General features: G+C 38.8%; 1 protein-coding gene across 2 annotated transcripts in view; it reads left to right on the forward strand.

The window, feature by feature from the left end:
- The window catches only part of pkd1a (polycystic kidney disease 1a), a 76216-nt gene that overhangs the window by 48660 nt on the left and 5177 nt on the right, over window positions 1-22379 (forward strand). Inside the window, exons 20-46 of one of the 2 annotated variants that reach the window (XM_065295118.2) lie at window positions 1277-1565; window positions 1711-1927; window positions 2010-2169; window positions 2277-2435; window positions 4657-4801; window positions 4956-5669; window positions 5862-6024; window positions 6425-6686; window positions 6767-6962; window positions 7682-7852; window positions 7930-8073; window positions 8157-8364; window positions 8486-8612; window positions 8705-8821; window positions 11142-11191; window positions 11730-11929; window positions 13058-13130; window positions 13205-13320; window positions 13407-13606; window positions 13703-13897; window positions 14180-14319; window positions 17372-17502; window positions 19539-19659; window positions 20965-21090; window positions 21411-21585; window positions 21664-21951; window positions 22077-22211. In XM_065295118.2, the coding sequence (XP_065151190.2) occupies window positions 1277-1565; window positions 1711-1927; window positions 2010-2169; window positions 2277-2435; window positions 4657-4801; window positions 4956-5669; window positions 5862-6024; window positions 6425-6686; window positions 6767-6962; window positions 7682-7852; window positions 7930-8073; window positions 8157-8364; window positions 8486-8612; window positions 8705-8821; window positions 11142-11191; window positions 11730-11929; window positions 13058-13130; window positions 13205-13320; window positions 13407-13606; window positions 13703-13897; window positions 14180-14319; window positions 17372-17502; window positions 19539-19659; window positions 20965-21090; window positions 21411-21585; window positions 21664-21951; window positions 22077-22211 (5022 nt within the window). Of the gene's footprint in view, window positions 1-1276; window positions 1566-1710; window positions 1928-2009; window positions 2170-2276; window positions 2436-4656; window positions 4802-4955; window positions 5670-5861; window positions 6025-6424; window positions 6687-6766; window positions 6963-7681; window positions 7853-7929; window positions 8074-8156; window positions 8365-8485; window positions 8613-8704; window positions 8822-11141; window positions 11192-11729; window positions 11930-13057; window positions 13131-13204; window positions 13321-13403; window positions 13607-13702; window positions 13898-14179; window positions 14320-17371; window positions 17503-19538; window positions 19660-20964; window positions 21091-21410; window positions 21586-21663; window positions 21952-22076; window positions 22212-22379 lie in introns of both variants that reach the window. The other variant, XM_065295117.2, reaches the window with a different exon arrangement.

Here is a 22379-nt window from a genome sequence, read left to right on the forward strand (position 1 = left end):
AAGTTTTGTGAGTCACCCGTAAGTTATTTATTAAAGGAAACATGCCGTCATGATTCATTGAGGAGACTCACACTGACAAAGAGAAAGAGATAGCTGTATGATATCATTCTAGGGAGCAAGCGATTTTTCAGGAGGTCCCTCTTGCACCCTGAATTTTTTCCGGCCGGCTTTCTCATAATGTTTAGACTGAGACTGGAGTGATGTTATGGTTATGAAACCGGAGTGTCATGAGGGTGATGTCATGATCATGATGTGATGTGTTCCACTGCATTAGCCGCTAACGACGTGCCAAACCTCTTTAAATCACACACTCGCACACGTTTACTTGGTGAGCAGGCAGTCAAACACTCAATAAGCTTGATCCCATGAGCCAGACAGAAAGTAAATATTATGGCGAATATAGGATGCTTATATAGCTGTTCAAAAATACAGGTCTGAGATCAGTGAGATGGAGGTCAGTGGTGGGCCACATAAAACTCCCTGGAAACGTTCTGACCCCAAATGTTTACATCCTCTACATGTCCCTCTTAAAATTATTCACAACATTGGTGCAGATCACCCACCGAAATGGCCAAGCACCCACAGAAAAACGCCAGATATGGAGATATTTTAATTAAAAACACTTCAGGAGCCCCTCTGATTGGTGGATCTCACGAGTTGTAATATCTATGATGCTTTGATGAATATGCTGAATAAGGGACACTTCACATTTCGCGTCCAAAACTGCACAGAAAACACTGCTTTCCTTCTTCTTTTCAAAGTGCTTGGGCGCTCCTGTAGCGTCTGCTGTTGCTAAGCAACCTAAGCGTTGCATGACATTGTGCCAAGCAATCACCGGTAAAAAAAGAAATCTGCGCTATGACTTGTTTGTGGCTACAAAAAGTGACATAATTTTGAATAATAATATAAATTTATGAGCTGCTTATGTTTTTAGTAACATTTTACAAAAAGGTCTTTCTTTAACAATAGTAAACTTGAACTAACAAGAAACCATTATTTTACAGCATTTCTTTATTTTTTGTTTAATGTAAGTCAATGCCAGTACTATTGTTCGTTGCTCGTTCATGTTATTGTGCATTAACTAATGTTAACAAACTTTTCGATTTTAAGATTAGTAAAGTAACGATTAATTAATGTTGTAGAAGTGTTGTTGATTGTTCTAATGTTAACAAGTACAACCATACTGTAGTGCTACAATATTTGTAATAATAAAAATAATTTAAAAATGACGCAACCAACACCATTCACAAATTCGCTTTCTCTGTGCTGACTTTAGAGCTGGACGGCGACGACTGGACGAAACGAAACACTGATCTTGGATTTGAACACGACCACCACAGGCAGAGACAGCATGCATCTGGTGCTGAGGCAGGGCATCCTTAGAGACGGTGACTCCTACATTTTTAGCCTCCATGTGAAAGATGAGAGTATGGACCGGAAGGGTGTGGCTTATATCGAACTCCACCCCAATCTGCCTCCAGCTGGTGGGTCGTGTTCTCTGTGGGCGGATGGGGACCGGCCTCAGGTGCGCACGCTTGTGGAAAGAGTTCACTTCAATTGCTCTGGTGAGAATTGGAAAGACTATGAAAGTAGAATTTAACTGTGCGTTAAAATGCTAGATATAAAATTATCCTTTGCAAAACCAATTAAGCAGGGTGAGATACATTGATTGTCTTATAAATGTATTGAAAACAAGTTTTTCATTTTCAGGTTATGCTGATTCCGATGAGACAGAGTCTCCACTAGTCTATAGTCTGCTGATGATGCGTTGTTCAGATCTGTACTGCGAGGAGTTTTGTGTGTATAAGGGCACGAGTCCAGAACATTCTGCATTCCTGCCCCCTGGCTTCAGGTCAGCCCAGTACAGGGTGACTGCTTTAGTGATGGTGGAAGACCACCAGGGGGCGTCGGTCATGGGCCACAATAAGTAAGAGGCTGTTGTTTTATATTCTGATATTGTCGTAAGTGATTCCTGGAGTGTATAACATCATGTGTGTTGCATATGTCAGGTCGATGGAGGTGATACTGCCAGAGGTTCCTAAAGGGTACAGTAGTCTTCCTCACTGGTTAAGCAATTTGACAGACTCCACCCTGGGAGATTTGCTCCGACAGGGAGACTCACAGAGAGTACGGGAACTTTCGCTGGCTATCATCACTGTTCTGAATGAGGTGAGACTATCCGTCCACTTATTCATTCATTCATCTGTTCATCAGTGCATACATCTACTCACCTAATCCATCCATTTACTCATCTGTCAATCTTTGTGTGTTTGCAGTATGAGCAGGGTGTGTCCCGCAGACGTGAGGGTGTGTCAAAGGCTGAGCGTCAGTACAGAGTGAACATCAGAGGAAATATCACCAGAGCGCTGACATCACTGGACCTGATCACCGTCAACGACATCCAGCAGACATCTGCAGCCCTTGCACAGTGCACGGTGAGAGAGAGAGCGAGAGATTCACGTTAGAGAAAAGAGAGAAGTTATCATTACATTGGAGAAGGGAGAAATGTTACTATTAGATTAGACAACAGAGAGATGTTACCACTACATTAAAAGAGAGAGAGAGATCACATTAGTATAGAAAGAGATGTTGCCATCCCACTAGACAAGCAAGAGATGTTACATCACATAAAAGAATAGAGAGTTCCTACCATCACATTAAAGAATAGAGAGATGTTACCATCACATTAAAGAAGATGTTACCATCACATTAAAAAATAGAGAGATGTTACCATCACATAAAAGAATAAAGAGATGTTACCATCACATAACCAAATAGAGAGTTGTTACCATCACATTAAAGAATAGAGATATGTTACCATCACATTAAAGAATGAAGAGATGTTACCATCACATTAAAGAATAAAGAGATGTTACCATCACATAACGGAATAGAAAGTTGTTACCATCACATTAAATAATAGAGAGATGTTACCATCACATAAAAGAATAAAGAGATGTTACCATCACATAACCGAATAGAGAGTTGTTACCATCACATTAAAGAATAGAGATATGTTACCATCACATTAAAGAATGAAGAGATGTTACCATCACATTAAAGAATAAAGAGATGTTACCATCACATAAAATAATAGAGAGTTCCTACCATCACATTAAAGAATAGAGAGATGTTACCATCACATTAAAGAAGATGTTACCATCACATAAAAAATAGAGAGATGTTACCATCACATAAAAGAATAAAGAGATGTTACCATCACATAACCGAATAGAGGGTTGTTACCATCACATTAAAGAATAGAGATATGTTACCATCACATTAAAGAATGAAGAGATGTAACCATCACATTAAAGATTAAAGAGATGTTACCATTACATAACAGAATAGAAAGTTGTTACCATCACATTAAATAATAGAGAGACGTTACCATCACATAAAAGAATAAAGAGATGTTACCATCACATTAAAGAATAAAGAGATGTTACCATTACATAACACTATAGAAAGTTGCTACCATCACATTAAAGAATATAGAGATGTTACCATCACATAAAAGAATAAAGAGATGTTACCATCACATAACCGAATAGAGAGTTGTTACCATCACATTAAAGAATAGAGAGATGTTAGCATCACATAAAAGAATAAAGATATGTTACCATCACATATCCGAATAGAGAGTTGTTACCATCACATTAAAGAATAGAGAGATGTTACCATCACATTAAAGAATAAAGAGATGTTACCATCACATAACCGAATAGAAAGTTGTTACCATCACATTAAAGAATAGAGAGATGTTACCATCACATTAGACACCAGATAGATGTTAAAATCACATTTCAGAAGAGATGTTATCGTCACATTAAATAATAGAGAGATGTTACCATCACATTAAAGAATAAAAAGATGTTGCCTTCATATTAGACAACAGAAAGCTGTTATCATCACGTTAGACACCAAATAGATGTTAAAATTACATTTGAGAAGAGATGTTACCATTACATTAAAGAGTAGAGAGATGTTACCATCACATTAAAGAGTATAGAGATGTTACCATCACATTAGACAACATATAGATGTTAAATCACATTTGAGAAGAGATAGTATCACCAAAGAATAATGAGATGTTACTATCACATTAAAGAGTATAGAGATGTTACCATCACATTAAAGAGTATAGAGATGTTACCATCACATTAGGGAAGAGATGTTACCATTACAATAGACCAGTGGTTCCCAAACTTTTTCAGCGTATGGCCCCCCTTGTGTACGGTGCATTCCTTCACGGCCCCCCAAAGAAAATTTGTGACAACAAACTGTTCTAAAACTCAACATTTTAATAAAAAACATTAAATTATACAAAAAAGTAGTGCTTTTGGTTAGTAGCCTTATTTTTTTAGGTTTAATTACACATAATTCATGATAAATTAATGTATTTCATAAAATGTCATAAAACTGGGGCCCCCCTGGCACCATCTTGCGGCCCCCAGTTTGAAAACCACTGCATTAGACAACAGATAAGTGTTATCATCACAACAGACAACAGATAGCTGGTACAGTTACATTGTCACATTAGACAAGAAGGAAATTATACCATAACATGGGAGACGAGAGAGATGTTACCATCACAATACAAATGATACGGATGAATTGAAACATTTTAATACAATTCTGTGTCTGTACGTATAGGCCGTGAGTCGGGAATTTGTGTGTGAAGAGTGTCAAAACAGCACCCTGGATAAACTCGAGTCGATGTTAGAGATACTACAGACAGACACTAAACAGGGTACTGTGACCCCTACTGAGATAGCAGACAACATTCTCAATATCATGGGTAAGTTCCACGCACAAACTCTGTATGTCAAAAAACAAATATATTGCATGCCTGAAGACAACATTTTTATCATTAGTTGTATTTTGTTGTTGTTTTTTTTGAAACCATGAAAATAATAGATTTTTTAACTCAAACCTTCATCTTCTCAATACAGGTGACCTGATCCATCAAGTAAGCCAGGCAGCATCCTCTACATTTCCAGATGCTGAAGACCGTGTCACACTCTTTCAACAGACTCCGTTTCTTTCAGAAGAGCAACATCACCCACTGCGGGTGGCTGCTAAAGCTTACACCCTCTCCTCCGAACTCATGAGAATCCTCATGCTCGCCCGCGTCCTCAACGAGGAGCCCTTGATCCTCAAAGGAGCCGAGATCGCTGCTGCCGGCAAACGCGCCGACCCCCATAGCCTGCTCTGTTACGGTGAGAGCGACGCACCTGAGTGCCAGCGTTTCTCCATCCCTCGGGCATTTAACGCCAGTTTGGGACGGGCAGCTGTAGGCGCGCTTGCGCAGGGGGGCAGCAGCGAGGATGGAATCGTGCAGCTGCTGTTCCAAGTGGAACCGAATCCATTTCCGTTTAATTACGTACCAAATTACACCGTGTCTACGGAGGTGGCATCCATGGAGTTCCACACGGTAAACGGCACGCAGATTCCGATCTCGGATTTGGACGAAAACCAGGCGATAACTGTCACCGTTAATAACGCCAGAGGGGCTGGGCTGGATGGAAACATCATAGATGGCATCTTGCCGCCTGTGGGGGCCGAGAACATCAGTCACTGCAGTTCGATTATTGTGAGAGTGAGCACCGGGAACACTAATAAACAGGCTGGAATTTATGTCCAACTCAACTTCACTGTATTAGACGGTAAGACAATTGCGCTGCCACTAGGGGCACCCTTCAGAAGAATTACAACATATTATCCAATATTTAATTGTTTACACTGCACTCGGTTTTTTTTCTTCAAATAGTAAAATGTATACTAATATTGGAAAAGTACTTATGTGTATGGGTAAGTTTGTGTTTAAAATCAATTTCACTTTGTTATGTCCTGCTTAGACTCTCCAGAGAGATGGGAATTGGACCCATCAATCACAGCCTACCTGCACACCTCTGAGTGGCCCAATGAATTCAACAGCACTGACAGGAAACGCATCAATCTCAATATGACACGGGGGCGGGATCTGGACCAGCGGCGCTACACGTTTTTTCTGTCTCCTAAGTAAATGCAGCTTTTAATAATCCCTTAAACTTTCCTGTGTGGTTTACAAAGGTTATAAATGTTCAAGTGAGTTAGATAAATCTGTGATAAATGATGTGTCTGAATGCCGGCAGCTCTTTTGCTTTTTAAATGAACTTCGACTGGCAAATCAATTTCTGCTTTTACTAAGTGACTGACCAATAAAGCTTCAATTTCTACTTATTATGTTATGTACAAAAGAGGTTAGGAGACCTCTGAATACTCATTAAATTACCCATTTTATCATTCACCAAAAAAATCACCACAAGTCTGGTGTGGTGCTAGTTTTGCTTATCTTACTAAAATCCACTAATTTGCTAATGAGGGAATGAAAAAATTGTGGAGAAAAAGATTAAAATTAATTTTTCTTGATCTCCATCAGTTTATATGACACCACACATGACCACTTCTTAAACGTGTCCACGGGGTGTGGCCCAGGCGACCCCTATCTGATCCGGGTGGAGGTGGGCGTGTTCACATCTTTGTGCCAGTATTTCAGCGAGAGCGCCAAACAGTGGCGAACGGACGGCATGGTTCCGCTTCCCGAAACGACCCCGGGCCAAGCAGTTTGTCTCACACGCCACCTCACCGCCTTCGCCGCTAGCCTCTTCGTTCCCCTCGATTCCGTCTCCTTCATCATTCCTGTGAGTATTTATATTGAGTACTTCAAGGTTTCCATGACTAGTTTGTGAATGTAACAATGTGCTTATTTTATTGATGACAGGAACAGTCAGATAGTCACAATCTGGTGGTGGTTCTGGTGTGCGTGATTGGACTGCTGTGTTATGCCGTGGGGGGTGCTATAATGCGTAAGCTGGATGAAATGGACCTGAGGAGGGCTTCAGTGGTTCCGCTGTGTGGGAGGGACGGACTGTACAAGTACGAGATCCAGGTCAAGACCGGCTGGGGATACGGAGCAGGTGAGTTAAGAGTGCTGTCAGGTTAGTCAACAAAGTGTGTTTCACTTTGTTAAGATGTAAAATAAGTCTTTGGTGTCCCCATATGTGAAGTTTTAGCTCAAATTAGCCCACATATAATTTATTACAGCATGTTAAAATTGTCACTTTGTAGGTGTGAGCAAAAATATGTTGTTTTTATGTGTTTCCTTTAAAATTCAAATGAGCCGATGAAATGCAAACACTGATCACCATAATGGTGGTTTGTTGAAATAGAAACTCAATTATTTTCTCTCTGTCTCTCTCTGCACTTTTTATAAAAAATATATTATATTCATTTTTAGAATCAATGTGATATTGCCTTACAAATAATCACGATACTCGCACGTATGGTATTACACGCCTACTCACATACTGATAAAAAAATTGTATGCCTTGAATGAACTGTACGTCCTTGTGGATAAAAATGTCTGCCAAATGCATTTGGAAAGGAAGGAATTTTTTGACAGACATTTAAAGCAACCGACGTCTTTATTGTTTGTATGTGTCATTTATGGTCAGGATTATCTGTAATATCTGATTCAACAATAACAGACCACAGTGGAAAAAACTTTTAAAAAATGCACAGCAGTGACTGCTATGCAGAAAACAAAAGATTTTACAGGAGTGAGGATTTTCCAACACTGTCATTTTTCAACTCAATCTTTGTTTCTACGCTTTTAACGCTCTTTATACCTGTCCAGGTACGACAGCCCATGTCGGCATCAGTCTCCATGGCAGCGAGGCCCGCAGTGGACATCGACATCTGGACAGTGTTGGAGCGTTCGCTCGTAACAGCCTGGACATCTTCCACATCGCCACGGATACGAGCTTGGGCAGCGTGCTCAAGATCCGCATGTGGCATGACAACAAAGGTACCCAAACGTGGACGCCGTAATGTGTGAGACATCCAGCAACTGTCTGTCTGTCTCACTGTCTGTCTCTCCCTCAGGCCTCTCTCCTGCTTGGCTACTTCAGTATGTCCTGGTCAAGGATTTGCAGACTGGCAGCAGTTATTTCTTCTTGGTTAAGGAGTGGCTCTCCGTCGACAATGAGAAAACGGACGGACGGGTAGAGATAGAGGTGGAAGCATCAGGTAAAGTCATAATCTGTGCAAAACCATAACAAGTTTAGCAACTTCCTGAATCTGACCTCTGCACTTCCTGTGTGTTCCTACAGAGGAGGCGGAACTTCGTTACTGGCCCCGCCTACTATCCTGGGAGCTACAGAGGGCGGTGTGCGAAAGCCACGTGTGGCTGTCGCTATGGGAACGACCACCGCGCAGTCCCTTTACGCGGTTACAGCGGATAACCTGCTGCTCTGTGCTAATGCATCTTTGTATGCTCGCCAACGGCGTGTGGTATGGTACGGTCGCAAACAGCAAAAGGTAAATCGTTTTCTAACTGGTACTACAAATTATATCGCTATATATTTAATCTATAATATACTTTAATAATATGTGCTGTACAGTATATAAGTATTATGCTTAATGTGTGCATGTGTTATAGATCTGTGCCAGTGTCTACAGAAGTCTCTTTGAATGCCGAGACCGTATGGGCGGGGCTTGTGAGCTGTCTGCTGGTGTATCCATTCTACCTGCTCGTTTTCTTCTTATTTAGACTAAGTCGCAGTAAGGTACATCACACACCCATATACACAAAATGACTTCTGGAGACAAATCTCCCCAAGGGCATGGTTTATTGAAAAGCTGTTTTTGTATCTGTCAGGTCTCTGTGGAACAGCTGCCTCCTCAGGTGGACCAGGAGTCTTTAGAAATTGATGACTTCCTGGATAACTCGATGACCGGAAGCTCTTTTCTTATGTTAAATGGCATTACTGGAGAGGTATGATGGGATTTGTATGGTTGGAGAAGTACATAACATTTAGAATAGAATAGTAGGGAATACTTTACTGTATATCTGAAATATTTGGATATAAGTTACACTGCAAAAATGATTTTTCAAAAAAAAAAAAAAATTGTATTTTTGTCTTGTTTTCAGTAAAAATATCTAACAAATTCCTAAATAAACAAATTCCTGTTTTTTCTTGATGAGCAAAATGAGCCAAGAAAATAAGTCTAGTGGTGCATAAAACAAGCAAAAAAATTACTTTCTTACTTGGTATTTTTGTCTTGTTTTCATTACAAATATCTAAAAATTCTGATGAGCAAAATTACCTAAGAACAAAGTCTCGTTTTTATACAAAATGTATCAAATTTAAGTGAATTTGTGGATGAAACAAGAAAAAATCTGAATCTGAATTTTTCTTGAATTATGTGTTTAAGAAAAAAGTTCAAGATTTTTTGCTCACCTCATTGGCAGAGTTTTTTGCTTCTTTTATCCACAAATTCAATTAAATTTGATATTTTTTGTCCAAAAACTAGATTTATTTTCTTAGGTTATTTTGCTCATCAGGAAAGTGCATCTTGACTTGAGAATTTTTAGATATTTGTGCTTAAAACAAGACAAAAATACTAACTAAGAAAGACATTTTTGCAGTGTAGATAGAGATATTGGGTATATCAACACTGCAAACTTTCTTACTTAGTATTTTTGTCTTTTTTCAGTCAAAATATCTAAAAATTCATAATTTAAGATTTATTTTCTTGATGAGCCAAATTACCTAGGAAAATAAGTCTAGTTTTTACACAAAAAAATAAAATGTAAGCGAATTTGTGTTTAAAACAAGCAAAACAAACTGCCAATGGAATAAGAAAAAAAGTGTTTTTAAAAATTAAGCAGATTTTTTGACTTGTATTAAGCACTAATTTACTTAAAGTTTATATTTTTATCTAAAAACTAGACTTCTTTTCCTAGGTCATTTTGCTCATCAAGAAAATACATTTTAATTTAAGAATTTTTTAGATATTTTATTAAGTAAGAAAGTCATTTTAGCAGTGAAGATTAAGCACACATTACTTGTTTTGGGGACAATGCAACACTTAATAAGGCCGCTCTGCCGACTGAAATCCCTCTTTTTAGTTAAAAGAACCAATCATCAATCGATAAAGAGTTACAAATCTCTGGGGCATGAGCTCTGTACAGTCATGTGAGGTGTTTGCCAACCTGTGCGCATGTGCAGTAATGACCTCGAATAAAGTTTTTTTAGCTTAACTTTTGTTATCGAATCAATTAAGAGAAAACGCTTTCCTGCCAATGACAAGTTTTTATGGTGATCCATATTTGTTTAATTATCCACTTGACAGCTCTTACTCAACTTATAAAACACTGAAGCATCCACTGATACAAAAACAGAAAAACTGTGTATGTTTTGATCATCGCCCTGAATCTGATCTCTAACAAAAGTTCTTAAAAAAATGTTATTATCTCAGCTTATTATGTATTTTTGAAGAAACCTACGCATATTTAAGAGGTTATAAAATTAGAACAAATGAAGATAGGATGAAACGTATTTAATATTTTATTTATCAAAATATTTTTTTACATATGTTTATGCTTTATTTTTTGAAATTAAATAAATCTGTTATATCAGTTAAACTCGGCGTAGTGATATAGAACTGTAATGCGGTCGACAGTCCTGGAACTACTTCATAGGAGTGCATTGCCTGAAAAATAATGCACATCCTTAGAACGATTCTCAACCAATGATAATGAAGCATTTATCAGCCCTGTGGTATAATGTATGTATATTTAGTACAGATGTTTTCTACACACTCTGTCGTACATTTTATCAGGAGCTAACTAAAATATGTATTGCATTAATTAGGCCAGCCTATAGGGCAAATATGTTGATTTACTAATGGTTCATCTTTTAAAAGTATTTTTGTTATCCTTCAAATCTCAGTTGTGCTGTCGTGTCTGGATCTTGAAATGTGATTTTATTATTCTCATAGTCGATACGTAGAGTAAATGGGTTGTGCCTCAAGAGAAAATACCAGAAACCATTGCCAATGTCACATTTCCAAACAGTTTTCCATTAGAGTGCAAAGCAGTATCATAAACAGCACAGAAGAGCGAGTTAGAGCACAAATAAGAAACTTGTTTCGATTGAAACCCGCCGGACTGAGTGCTTAAGTTGCCCAATGTGAAGGACATATGAGCTGAATCTGAAAAACACAACCCTGAGATGAATTGAGTACATTGTGTTCCAGCAGAAACCTTTCAGCTAAAAAACACAACGTCTGCTCTCTCTCTTTCCTTGCAGACATATTCAGAGGAGACCAACATTGACCTGCCTACACCTTCTAGTAAGAGGTAAAGCATCAGAGCAGGATTTAATATGTGAACAACTTGAAAAGAATGAATGTGTATGCAAGTGAGCGTGATTAAATAAGTTAATCACTGGAAAAAAATTACTTTCCTACTTAGTATTTTGGTCTTTTTTCAATAGAAATATCTAAAAAAATAAAAAATCAAGATGTATTTTCTTGATGAGCAAAATTACCCAAGAAAATAAGTCTAGTTTTTAGACAAAAACTATACAGTGAGGTGAGAAAATTTTGCTTGAATTAAGTGTTTAAGAAAAAAGAAAATGTATTTTAAGATTTTTTTCTCACCCCATTGGCAAATATTTTTGCAAATTAAATTAAATTGTATTTTTTTTTGTCTAAAAACTAGACTTATTTTCTTAAGTCATTTTGCTCATCAAGAAAAAGAATCTTAATTTAAGAATTTTTAGATATTTCTACTAAAAACAAGATAAAAATACTAAGTAAGAAAGTCATTTTTTGCAGTGTGTGTGAATTCATTATTAAATGAGTAAGTGATGTTGACTGTGGTTCTTTCACTGTAGTCTGCAGAGGTGGAGTGTCCCGGATTGTGATTGGCCAGACGTGTTGACCGATCCTTCCGTGGAGATGGGACCGGTATTCCCTCCCCGGCTGAAGAGAGGTCAGGGCAGCAGACATTTGGGCGTGGACATTCCCTTCAATCCAGATGAAGAGGACACAGTTTGTGAAAACAACCATAGGAACAAATATTTCTCATCCTCAGGTAAATTAAACTTGGTGTGAATGCGGACTAGAGACTTATGGGGCGTACACACCGTACTAAAACAAATTTACTGATTTCGCTCAGTTTGTTTCGCTGAGCAAGTTGTTCATACTCAACACGCTCAATGTTCCACTATTTAAACAACAGGGGGCGACTCAAGTAAACGAGTCCGAAACCAATTCAAAGTAGCTGATAGTAGTCGTTTTTCAATGTAACAACCGTATATATAAATATTTATGTAATATATAAATATTTATATGAATAAATCAACAATCAATTAAAGATAATCTTTATATTAACGTTTAAATTAATCAACAATACAGAAATCCTTGGGTTTACGTTTTATTACTTATCCAGCGGTACTTTCAATACAAATATAAGCCAATAATCCTATTTAAATGAATTTGAAACTTCCCATTGTTTACTTTAAAAGTGTCAGATAAAGAGTCTATGAATTGTTTTGCGTGGATTGATTAAAGAGATATTGCCTTGAGGATGGGTCATTTTCGGGTGCGAAGCCGCGCACAGTTACAAAAAATTTTGTGCACACCGCCACTCGAAATGGAGTCTTGCGCACTTACGGTTTATTGAAATGGGATGAAAGCGGAAGGCTTGTCTGAAGCGTGGCCAACAGCCAATCACAGTGGCCGCAACACATTTTTCGTTCTTGCATAAACGTACTTTGCGGTCTCGCACTAGGTTATTTGCATACATCGGTGCTTAAAAAGTTGAAATTTTCAACTTCTGCGGAGAGCAGCGGCAGTTACGCTACATTGACGGATCCACAATTCAGTTCGTCAATGCATGACGTCACCCATTAAAAGTAAATGAGAAGTGTTAACGCTTTCACCTCGTGCAAATGTACCGTTAACGCTAACGACCGTCAACTCCACAATTACATCATTTTCGGCACTAACGTTAAAGTATAAACAAGGCATTAAAAATCCACAATAAATGCCAAATCACTAGAACAGTACGCAATGTCGTTTATTAGAGTCCATTATAGAGTATTATATTCCAAGTCTTCTAAAACCAGTTCATATAACAGTGACAAAATTTTCCTTTAAAATCTCATGTTAGTCAGTTTGATGAGACTGTTGTTGATTGGATGCTTGTTTTGATTGACAGATGAGGACCTAATCAAGCGTATTTTGGCTGATGGACAGCTGCTGTCACAGACGGACAGTGATATGGGTGATCTGTAAGTCTTGTCACTCTTGGCTGTTTTAAACAAGAGTTTTATACAAATAAAGTTTTACTCTTGTGCCTTTTTAGCTCCAGTATATTTGGTGACAAGACTGAAGTGATCCTACTTCAGAAGATGAATGAACCGGTTCTTCCCGCAGCAATGAGGCGAGACCCTCCCAAAACAGCCTTCACCTCTCGCACAGGTAAACGCACTCAATGAAATGAACATAATTGAGTGATCACACCGGTACCTCGTCCTTTAAACGTCTCGCTTTCTTTTACTTAGTAGTGACGGATGTGTGTAGGCCCAGACCGTTCCCACCTTTATGCGGACTGGCTGCTCTGTGGGGCAGCTGGGTAGGGCTTATCCTGTCAAGCAGCCTATCGATGTGGCTGGGGCGGAGCTTTAATGAGAACGTGGCTCTGATGTGGCTCATCTCTTGCATTGTCAGTTTCCTGTCATCGTTCCTTATTCTAGAACCTATTAAGGTACGCAAACACCCCTTAAGCTATTCAAGTTATTCAAATTGTGACATTTTACACAAGAATATTGGCACGAAAATGTATTGTTGTGTGTGTCTGTAGGTGATATTGGAGGGTGTGTACTTTTCTTTGGTCGTTGGGCGTCTGAGAGCAGAAGAGCAGGACGTGTTGGTGGATTGTCCACGTGTGGAGAGAGTCGTCCAGCGTATTCCCCGAGTGAGACCTCCGCAGGGATTCGCCCTTTCACAGGCGAGAGAGGAGGCTCGCAAAGTTCGCCTGCTTCACACCATGCTGAAGGTACACGGTCACCTTAAGCTCAGTCAAAATTAGTCTTTTTCAACGTGTTGAAAACCATCCTGTTATCTACACCCCTCCATTAAAGACATTGTTTTGCCTGACAGCTACCATTCTTTGTTAAGGTCCATTAGCACTGCTACTTGCTACGCTTCCCAGGTCATGTTTTACAGCTTCATCCGTAGCGGTGGCTCTGATTGGCTGTTAGACAGAAAATAATTTGTCATCAGATTCTTTTTCTGTCTTCGGACGATTGAATAATAGACAGTTTGGTTTGATTGACAGGCCTTCCTGATCTACATGCTGTTCCTGCTGGTGGTTTTACTGTTAAATTACTCTGACTCGAGTAAAGACGACCATCACCTTCGACTTCAGAGTCATCTTCTGAAGCACTTCCACACGCAGCACTATAACAACATCAGCAGGTACTCATCATGAACACTGATGAGTTATGGGGGAGTTGTGATCTTACAACCAAGGGTCAAATTGAAGTGAAATGCTCTGGTGGTAATGTGACATCATACACTGATCAGTCTGTGCAGATCAAACACATTTGATATTTATTTAACCTGAGCAGCTATCTCTTACTTTCACTGTTCATTATAATTCCTAATGTAGAGACACACACAAGATATTACAACACCAAAAAGAACGTATGATCCACAAACTCATTCCTATAATACTTTCTTCTATCCTTTAATCCAGTGTTCTTCACTCCCAATCCTGTAGAGCCGGTGTCCTGCAGAGTTTAGCTCCAACCTTAATCAAACACACCTGTAAGCTAATCAATGTCTTCAAGATCACTAGAGCCGTTTCTCAATATGCGTTCTTGTCTGTACTTGTGTTCTTGTGGACTTGTGAAACGTCATCAGTCGCGGCCCAAGTACTGTTCCAATTCAAAGTTCGCATCAAGCCCAAGTTCACATAAAATCCCCCGATGTGTTCTTGATCCGCCCATTTTATCGAGGATGCATCAGAGGAGACTTGTGTGGACTTATGACAGCGAAGTTTCCCAGAATGCATTTCGCGTCAGGAGTTCGTTCTTCCGAGTCTGAACTTGCAAGTTCGAACTACGAAGGACACAAGTCCGAGTTCGGCGTACTTGGTTTTGAGAAACGGCTTAGATAATCACAGGTAGTTGTGTTTGATTGAGGTTGAGCTAAACTCTGCAGGACACCGGCTCTACAGGATTGGGAGTGAAGAACACTGCTTTAATCCTTCCTTCTAGCCTTCCTTTCTTCTATCCTTCCTTTATTCTAACTATCCTTTCCTTGTTCCTTTTTTCTTTCCTTCTGTCTTTCTTTTATCTTTTCTTCTTTCCTTGCTTCCTTCTATTCTTTCTTTATTCTATCTATCCTTCCCTTCTTCTTTTCTTCTATCCTTTCTTTTGTCTTTTCTTTTATTTCTTCTATCCTTCCTTCCTTTCTACTATCTTTCCTTCTATCATTTCTTCCTTTCTTTCTTTCTTTCTTTCTTCCTTCTATCCTTCCTTTCTTCTATTTTTCCTTCCCTCCATCTTTCCTTCCTTGTTTTTTTCCTTCCTTCCATCTTTCCTTGTATCTTTCCTTCCTGTCTTACTTGTTCCTACCTTCCTTCCTTCTATCTTTTTTCTTTCCTTCCTTCCTTCTATCATTTCTTCCTTTCTTTCTTTCTATCTTCCTTTCTTCTATTTTTCCTTCCTACCATCTTTCCTTCCTTCCTTGTATATTTCCTTCATTAATTACTTGTTCCTACCTTCCTTCCTTTCTTCCTTGTATCCTTCCTTTCTTCTATTTTTCCTTCCTTCCATCTCTCCTTCCTTCCTTGTATCTTTCCTTCCTTAATTACTTGTTCATACCTTCCTTCCTTCTACCTTTCCTTCCTCCCTTCTATAATTTCTTCCTTCCTTTCTTTCTTTCTTCCTTTCTTTCTTTCTTTCTTTCTTTCTTCCTTCCTTTCTTCTATTTTTCCTTCCTTCCATCTTTCCTTCCTTGTATCATTTCTTTCTTTCTGTCTTTCTTTCTTTCTTCCTTTCTTCTATTTTTCCTTCCTACCATCTTTCTTTCCTTCCTTCCTTCCTTCCTTGTATCTTTCCTTCATTAATTACTTGTTCCTACCTTCCTTCCTTGTATCCTTCCTTTCTTCTATTTTTCCTTCCTTCCATCTTTCCTTCCTTCTATCATTTCTTTCTTTCTGTCTTTCTTTCTTTCTTCCTTCCTTTCTTCTATTTTTCCTTCCTACCATCTTTCTTTCCTTCCTTCCTTCCTTGTATCTTTCCTTCATTAATTACTTGTTCCTACCTTCCTTCCTTTCTTCCTTGTATCCTTCCTTTCTTCTATTTTTCCTTCCTACCATCTTTCCTTCTTTGTATCTTTCCTTCCTTTCTTACTTGTTCCTACCTTCCTTCCTTCTATCTTTTCTTCCTTCCTTCCTTCTATCATTTCTTTCTTTCTGTCTTTCTTTCTTTCTTCCTTTCTTCTATTTTTCCTTCCTACCATCTTTCCTTCTTTGTATCTTTCCTTCCTTTCTTACTTGTTCCTATCTTCCTTCCTTCTATCTTTTCTTCCTTCCTTCCTTCTATCATTTCTTTCTTTCTGTCTTTCTTTCTTTCTTCCTTTCTTCTATTTTTCCTTCCTACCATCTTTCTTTCCTTCCTTCCTTCCTTGTATCTTTCCTTCATTAATTACTTGTTCCTACCTTTCTTCCTTGTATCCTTCCTTTCTTCTATTTTTCCTTCCTTCCATCTTTCCTTCCTTCCTTGTATCTTTCCTTCCTTAATTACTTGTTCCTGCCTTCCTTCCTTCTATCTATCTTTCCTTCCTTCCTTCTGTCATTTCTTCCCTTTATCCTTCCTTTCTTTTATTTTTACATCCTTCCTTCCTTCCTTATATTATTTATGTATTCATTTCTTCCTTCTACCCTTCCTGTCTTCTATATTTCCTTCCTTCTATCATTTCTTCCTTCAATCCTTCCTTTATTCTATCTATCCTTCCCTTGTTCCTTTATTCTATCTTTCCTTCCTTTTTATCTTTCCTTTTATCCTTTCTTCTATCTTTCCTTCATTCCTTCCTTGTTCCTTCCTTCCTTCCATCTTTCTTTCCTTCCTTCTTTTCTTCTCTCCGTTCTACCTTCCTTCATGTATATTTTCTATTCTTTCTTTCTATCTGTCTAGCTGCCTTTTCTTTCTTTTTTTTCAGTCAGGTCACAAGCAGTGAATGTTGAAAGATGTAAATATAGATGTATGAGTGTGAATGTGTTGATTTATTAAAGATGACATTGAGAGTATGTGTGTGCGTGCGTATAAGAGAGGTACGGGGAGGTGAGCTGATGGTGTGATGTTGACATTGTCTCTCTGACAGTAAGAATACAGTGTGTTAGGATGATACCACACACACACACACACACACACACACACACACACACACACACACACACACACACACACACACACACACACACACAGACGTGTCTCTAACCTATCGGATCTCTCATCTGCAGACGTGAGGATGTGTGGGCGTGGCTCTCAGACTCCTTGTTACCACAGTTACTGGATAAGCCCATCCTGATGGAGAGAACAGGCAGTGTATTGCTAGGTCCACTTCGCCTTAGACAGCTGAGAAGTCAAGCAGGTGAGAGGGGCATACGAGACAATATAACTAGGGATGTCCCGATCCGATCACGTGATCGGAAATCGGCCCCGATCACGTGGTTTCAGACTCGATCGGAATCGGACGTTACCTCCCGATCAAGACTCGGATACATATGCAGGGTTTAAAATCCATTAAGTTCTCGCTCTGCTCCGCGCCAGTGTACGCGCTGCGCTGGTGCGTGTGAACTGAAGAGAATAGGCTTGTTCGACTTCATCCGGCTGCTGGTTCTTGTGGTGCTGCATGACGTCAAAGTTCCGCGTGAACGATTTAAAAGCAAACTCCTCCGTATGATTTCGCAGATCACTCTCGCGGTAGTTTGACGTCACCCGGCTGTCGATTGTTGCGGCGCCGCATGAAGTCGAACAAGCCTATTGACGTGCTTTCATTCATAGGCTTCACACTCGTGCGTGCAAGGAACCCACGACAAAACCGCGTTTTTACCGCTCATTTAAACGACGCGTTGATCGTTATTGTCAACATTTGCTCAGACGCAGTTCCGCGTCTCACTCAGAACCTCAAGAACGCGCATTCGCGCAGGATCATTTGACATTACTGTAGAGATGAGAGAGAGAGAGAGAGAGAGAGAGAGAGAGAGAGAGAGAGAGAGAGAGAGAGAGAGAGAGAGAGAGAGAGAGAGAGAAAGAGAGGTAAGAATGGTGCCCATGTCGAAAAAACCTAATAGAAGTCTAGAAACAAAGTATTAAAGTATGTATAGCCATGTCACTCATCTCATTACAAAATGTTAACTAGATAACTGGATACAACTGATTGTATAGTTTAATAAAATAATGTATTTTGATTATACAAATGAATCACGACCTAACTAGTGATTGTTTAACTAACTGCTGACCAGCTTAGGGAATCTCCATGGCTAATTTATAAGACATATTGCTGAATCAGTATGTTGTTTTTCTTGTTAATTGAGTCTATTTGGGTAGCCTATCTTATGCCTAGAATGAGTCAAGGAGGTTAAGTCTTATAACTTCATTCAAAGTTTGATCAATTGTGCATAATGACATGTGCAACAAATGCATATAGGGTGTCAGACTCATAGATTTGCATAATTTAAAGTTCAGGTTTTAAAGTTTGGGTCAACATGTGGCACAGCTTTAAAACTGAAACTTATAAAATCCTATCAGAGATACAAAATGTCATTGAAGCACACCCAGTGACTTTGCTGTCATCAGGATTAAACATGTTACCCCTCGAACCCTCCCTCCCAACAGAGCCTCCCCACAAAACAAACCCCAATTTAACCCCTGAACATATATAGTATATATTCATTATTTTTTAACACATCTGTAGTTATGCGCTGGCACAGAGTTATACTCTTTTGACTCCACACAGAAACAGCAATGCGTGCGGCATGACATAAGGAACATCCTGGTTCTGTTTTTTCGCTCTTCTTTATTCTTTTTTTTATGTATTATAGAAGTATCGGATCGGGACTCGGTATCGGCAGATACTCAAAATCAAATGACTCGGACTCAGACTCGAGGGCAAAAAAACCTGATCGGGACATCCCTAAATATAACGTTACTATATACTAAATAACATAGTCTCTGTTTGTAGTAGTGTCTATTGAACCTTATGGGTAAGTACATGTTAATCAATATTTACTAGTTGTTTTTTTTCTTTTGTGAAAGCATTCATGTAAAAATGGCTCATGTACAGTACGCTGGGTTTATAAAGTACATCTGTGTGTCTTCATTGATCTGATATAGAGGTCAGTGTCTGCCAGCAGATGAAAACCTTTCATTTTTCAAAAAAAATAAAAATGGCAGAGGTTGTTCAAGCCGTGCCGGTGCCAGACCGAGATACTGCTCATTTCATTAACACTTACATTGATTTTCTTTTTAAACGCACACACAAAAAGCAGATGAGAAACAGATTGATGATATAAGCACATACATTGATCAGAAAACTTAGGTTAGGTCATTCAGAGGTTTTCACACTTTATAAGAAATATGAAATTGTACATTTTAATCCTTTCTCTCTCACACACTGCCTTCCAGAATGCCCCGTCAGCAGATTTTTCCCTCCACTGTCGTGGTTTGGGTGTGTCCCAGCCGGGTGGGCGGAGTCAGCTTCAGGATTGGTCCAGAACTGGAGTATGAGTACAGCTCAGAGCAACAGGTCTGTCACCTGATACCATGGAATTCAAAACCATCATTTATCTTCTTTATCATTTATCACAATACTTCCATACACTGCAAAAAATGCATTTTTCAAGAAGAAAAATTAAGATGCTTTTTCTTGATTAGCAAAACACCCCAAGAAAATAAGTCTAGTTTTTTGACCAAAAATATCAAATGTAAGTGATTTTGTGCATAAAACAAGGAATTTTCTTAAACACTGAATTCAAGAAAAATTCAAGAAAATTTTGCTACCCCATTGGCAGATTTTTTTGCTTGTTTCATGCACAAAATCACTTAAATTTGATATTTTTGGTCTAAAAACTAGACTTATTTTCTTGGGTCGTTTTGATCATCAAGAAAAAGCATCCTTATTTAAGAATTTTTTGATATTTTTACTGAAAACAAGACAAAAATACTAAGAATTTTTTTCTTGAAAATCATTTTTTGCAGTGTAATATTTGTTTTCCTACTATGGAAGTCAATGGTTATTATCAACTGTGTGCTTATCATCATTTATCAAAATATCTTTTTTTGTGTTCACGGAAAAAAGAAATTCAGGCAGGTTTAGAAACAACATGAGGATGAGAAAATGATGAGTGAATTTTTATTTTTAGGTGAACTATCCCTTTCAAACTTGATTTTCGCTACAGTGGATGCTTATAAAAGGAAACAAATTACAAATTGCTTCACCTGTAAAGTTGTTACCATCCCAATAGGCCGATTGTCCTCATGGTACCCTGAGTACCCTGCAAAAAATGAGTTTCTTACTTAGTATTTTTGTCTTGTTTTGAATAAAAATATCAAAAAATTCAGATGTATTTTCTAGATGAGCAAAATTTTAATAAAATATTTTAAAAATTATATAAAATGTAAGTGAATTTGTGCTGCCAATGGAATAAGAAAAATTTTCTTGAAATAAGTGTTTATGAAAAAGGCAAACTTATTTCAAGAAAGTTTTTTATTCCATTGGCAGATTTTTTGCTTGTTTTAAGCACTAATTTACTTAAATTTTATATTTTTTGCCTAAAAACTAGACTTATTTTCCTTGGTCATTTTGCTCATCAAGAAAATACATCTTGATTTAAGAATTTTTAGATATTTTTAAGACAAAAATTTTAAGACAAAAATAAGTAAGAAAGTCATTTTTTGCAGTACACATTCACACAAGGACCATCTGTACAAATCTCATTGATATTTCATGATTCCAACTGATGTTCGATCAGCTCCTCTGACTCAGTGTAGCTGTCTCAGTGTAACCTGACCTCAGGTCAGTGAGATGTGTGTCTTTGTGTATATTGTGTAGTGTGTGGCACTGGGGTCAGGTGTCTGTGTACAGCAGCGCTGGGTTTGTGCAGGACTTGGGCAGAAACGTGCAGGACTCGAAAGCTCTGATCAAACAACTCGACACACACCACTGGATCGACCCACTGTGAGTACACAAACACAAATTACTTTAGCTGGGATCACAAATGAATGTTATATTATGTTATATTTAGAGATTTACCAATACAAAATTTCTGTGCCGATACCGATATTCGGTTACTTCGGATGAGATCTACCGAAACCGATAGTTTTGCTATTTAAGTGCAGAGCGAACAAACTGCAATTTTGATCAACAACTGATTTGAAACGATCCATAGATGTCCAATAGTCTGAAAAAAATGCATTTATCTGCAGATGTATCGGTCCATCCCTAGTTATGTAATGTATATTTTTTTTGTCATAATTATATTACATGAATGTGCTCAGGACGAGAGCTCTGTTCCTGGAGTTTTCCCTCTATAACATCAACACAGATCTGCTGTCGGTCTTCTCGTTCCTGCTGGAGTTTCCCGTGTCTGAGCGACCTGTGCCGAGTCTCGATCTGAAAACATTACGCCTTCACACATTGAGTCACGGCATGGACTTGTCCCTGTTCCTTACGGTAACCTCCAGCCTATCACAAATGACCAAACATCTATTCTCATCGCAGTGTTTTTATAAAGCTCTCTATCTTTCTCAGCTCCTCCTGCTGGCGTTTATCATCTATTTTGCCATGCGTGAGGGCGTGGCTGCCTGGAGGCAGGGGCGTGGCTACTTTCTGCGTTTGTGGAACATGGTGAGCGTTTGCTGTCTGCTGTTGGCAATTTGCGTGGTCTCGCTGCACCTCAGCCGCTCCGTGCTCTCCGCCCGACAGTGGGGGTCGTTTCTACGGCAACGGGGCGCCTTTACAGACTTCTTTCCTATCGGCCAACAGAGTCGGGTTCTGAAACAGCTCGGAGCAACGCTTCTTTTCCTGTTGGTGCTCAAGGTAGTTTTCACTGACGTACTGTAATTCAGACCACGCACTTCTGCTGGTTTGTTTGCTTTTCAATCCCTTAAAATCTATTTGAGTGACTCATATATATTCGGTGGCCTTCATTTTTCTCTTTGTAGGCGTCACACCAGCTGCGCTTCATGAGAGAGTGGGGAGTTTTTGGAAGAGCTCTGAGAAGATCTTTTTGGGAGCTGCTGACGGTCGCTTTCACACTCCTCGTCTTCCTGCTGGCATACTCGCACACTGGACACCTGGTTAGGACACAGACTGAAAAACATACAGACAGACATTAGCTGCGTCTCCATTGCAGATTTGCGCAAAACTTTAGCTTTATTTTCGAAATTTCGACAATAGACGATTGCAAAATGACGGCTTTTACATTAATCGATAATATGCGACTGAAACGTAATTGAAGTGACAAC

This window comes from Paramisgurnus dabryanus, chromosome 4 (assembly GCF_030506205.2).
Source record: "Paramisgurnus dabryanus chromosome 4, PD_genome_1.1, whole genome shotgun sequence".
NCBI classification, from domain to species: Eukaryota; Metazoa; Chordata; class Actinopteri; order Cypriniformes; family Cobitidae; genus Paramisgurnus; species Paramisgurnus dabryanus.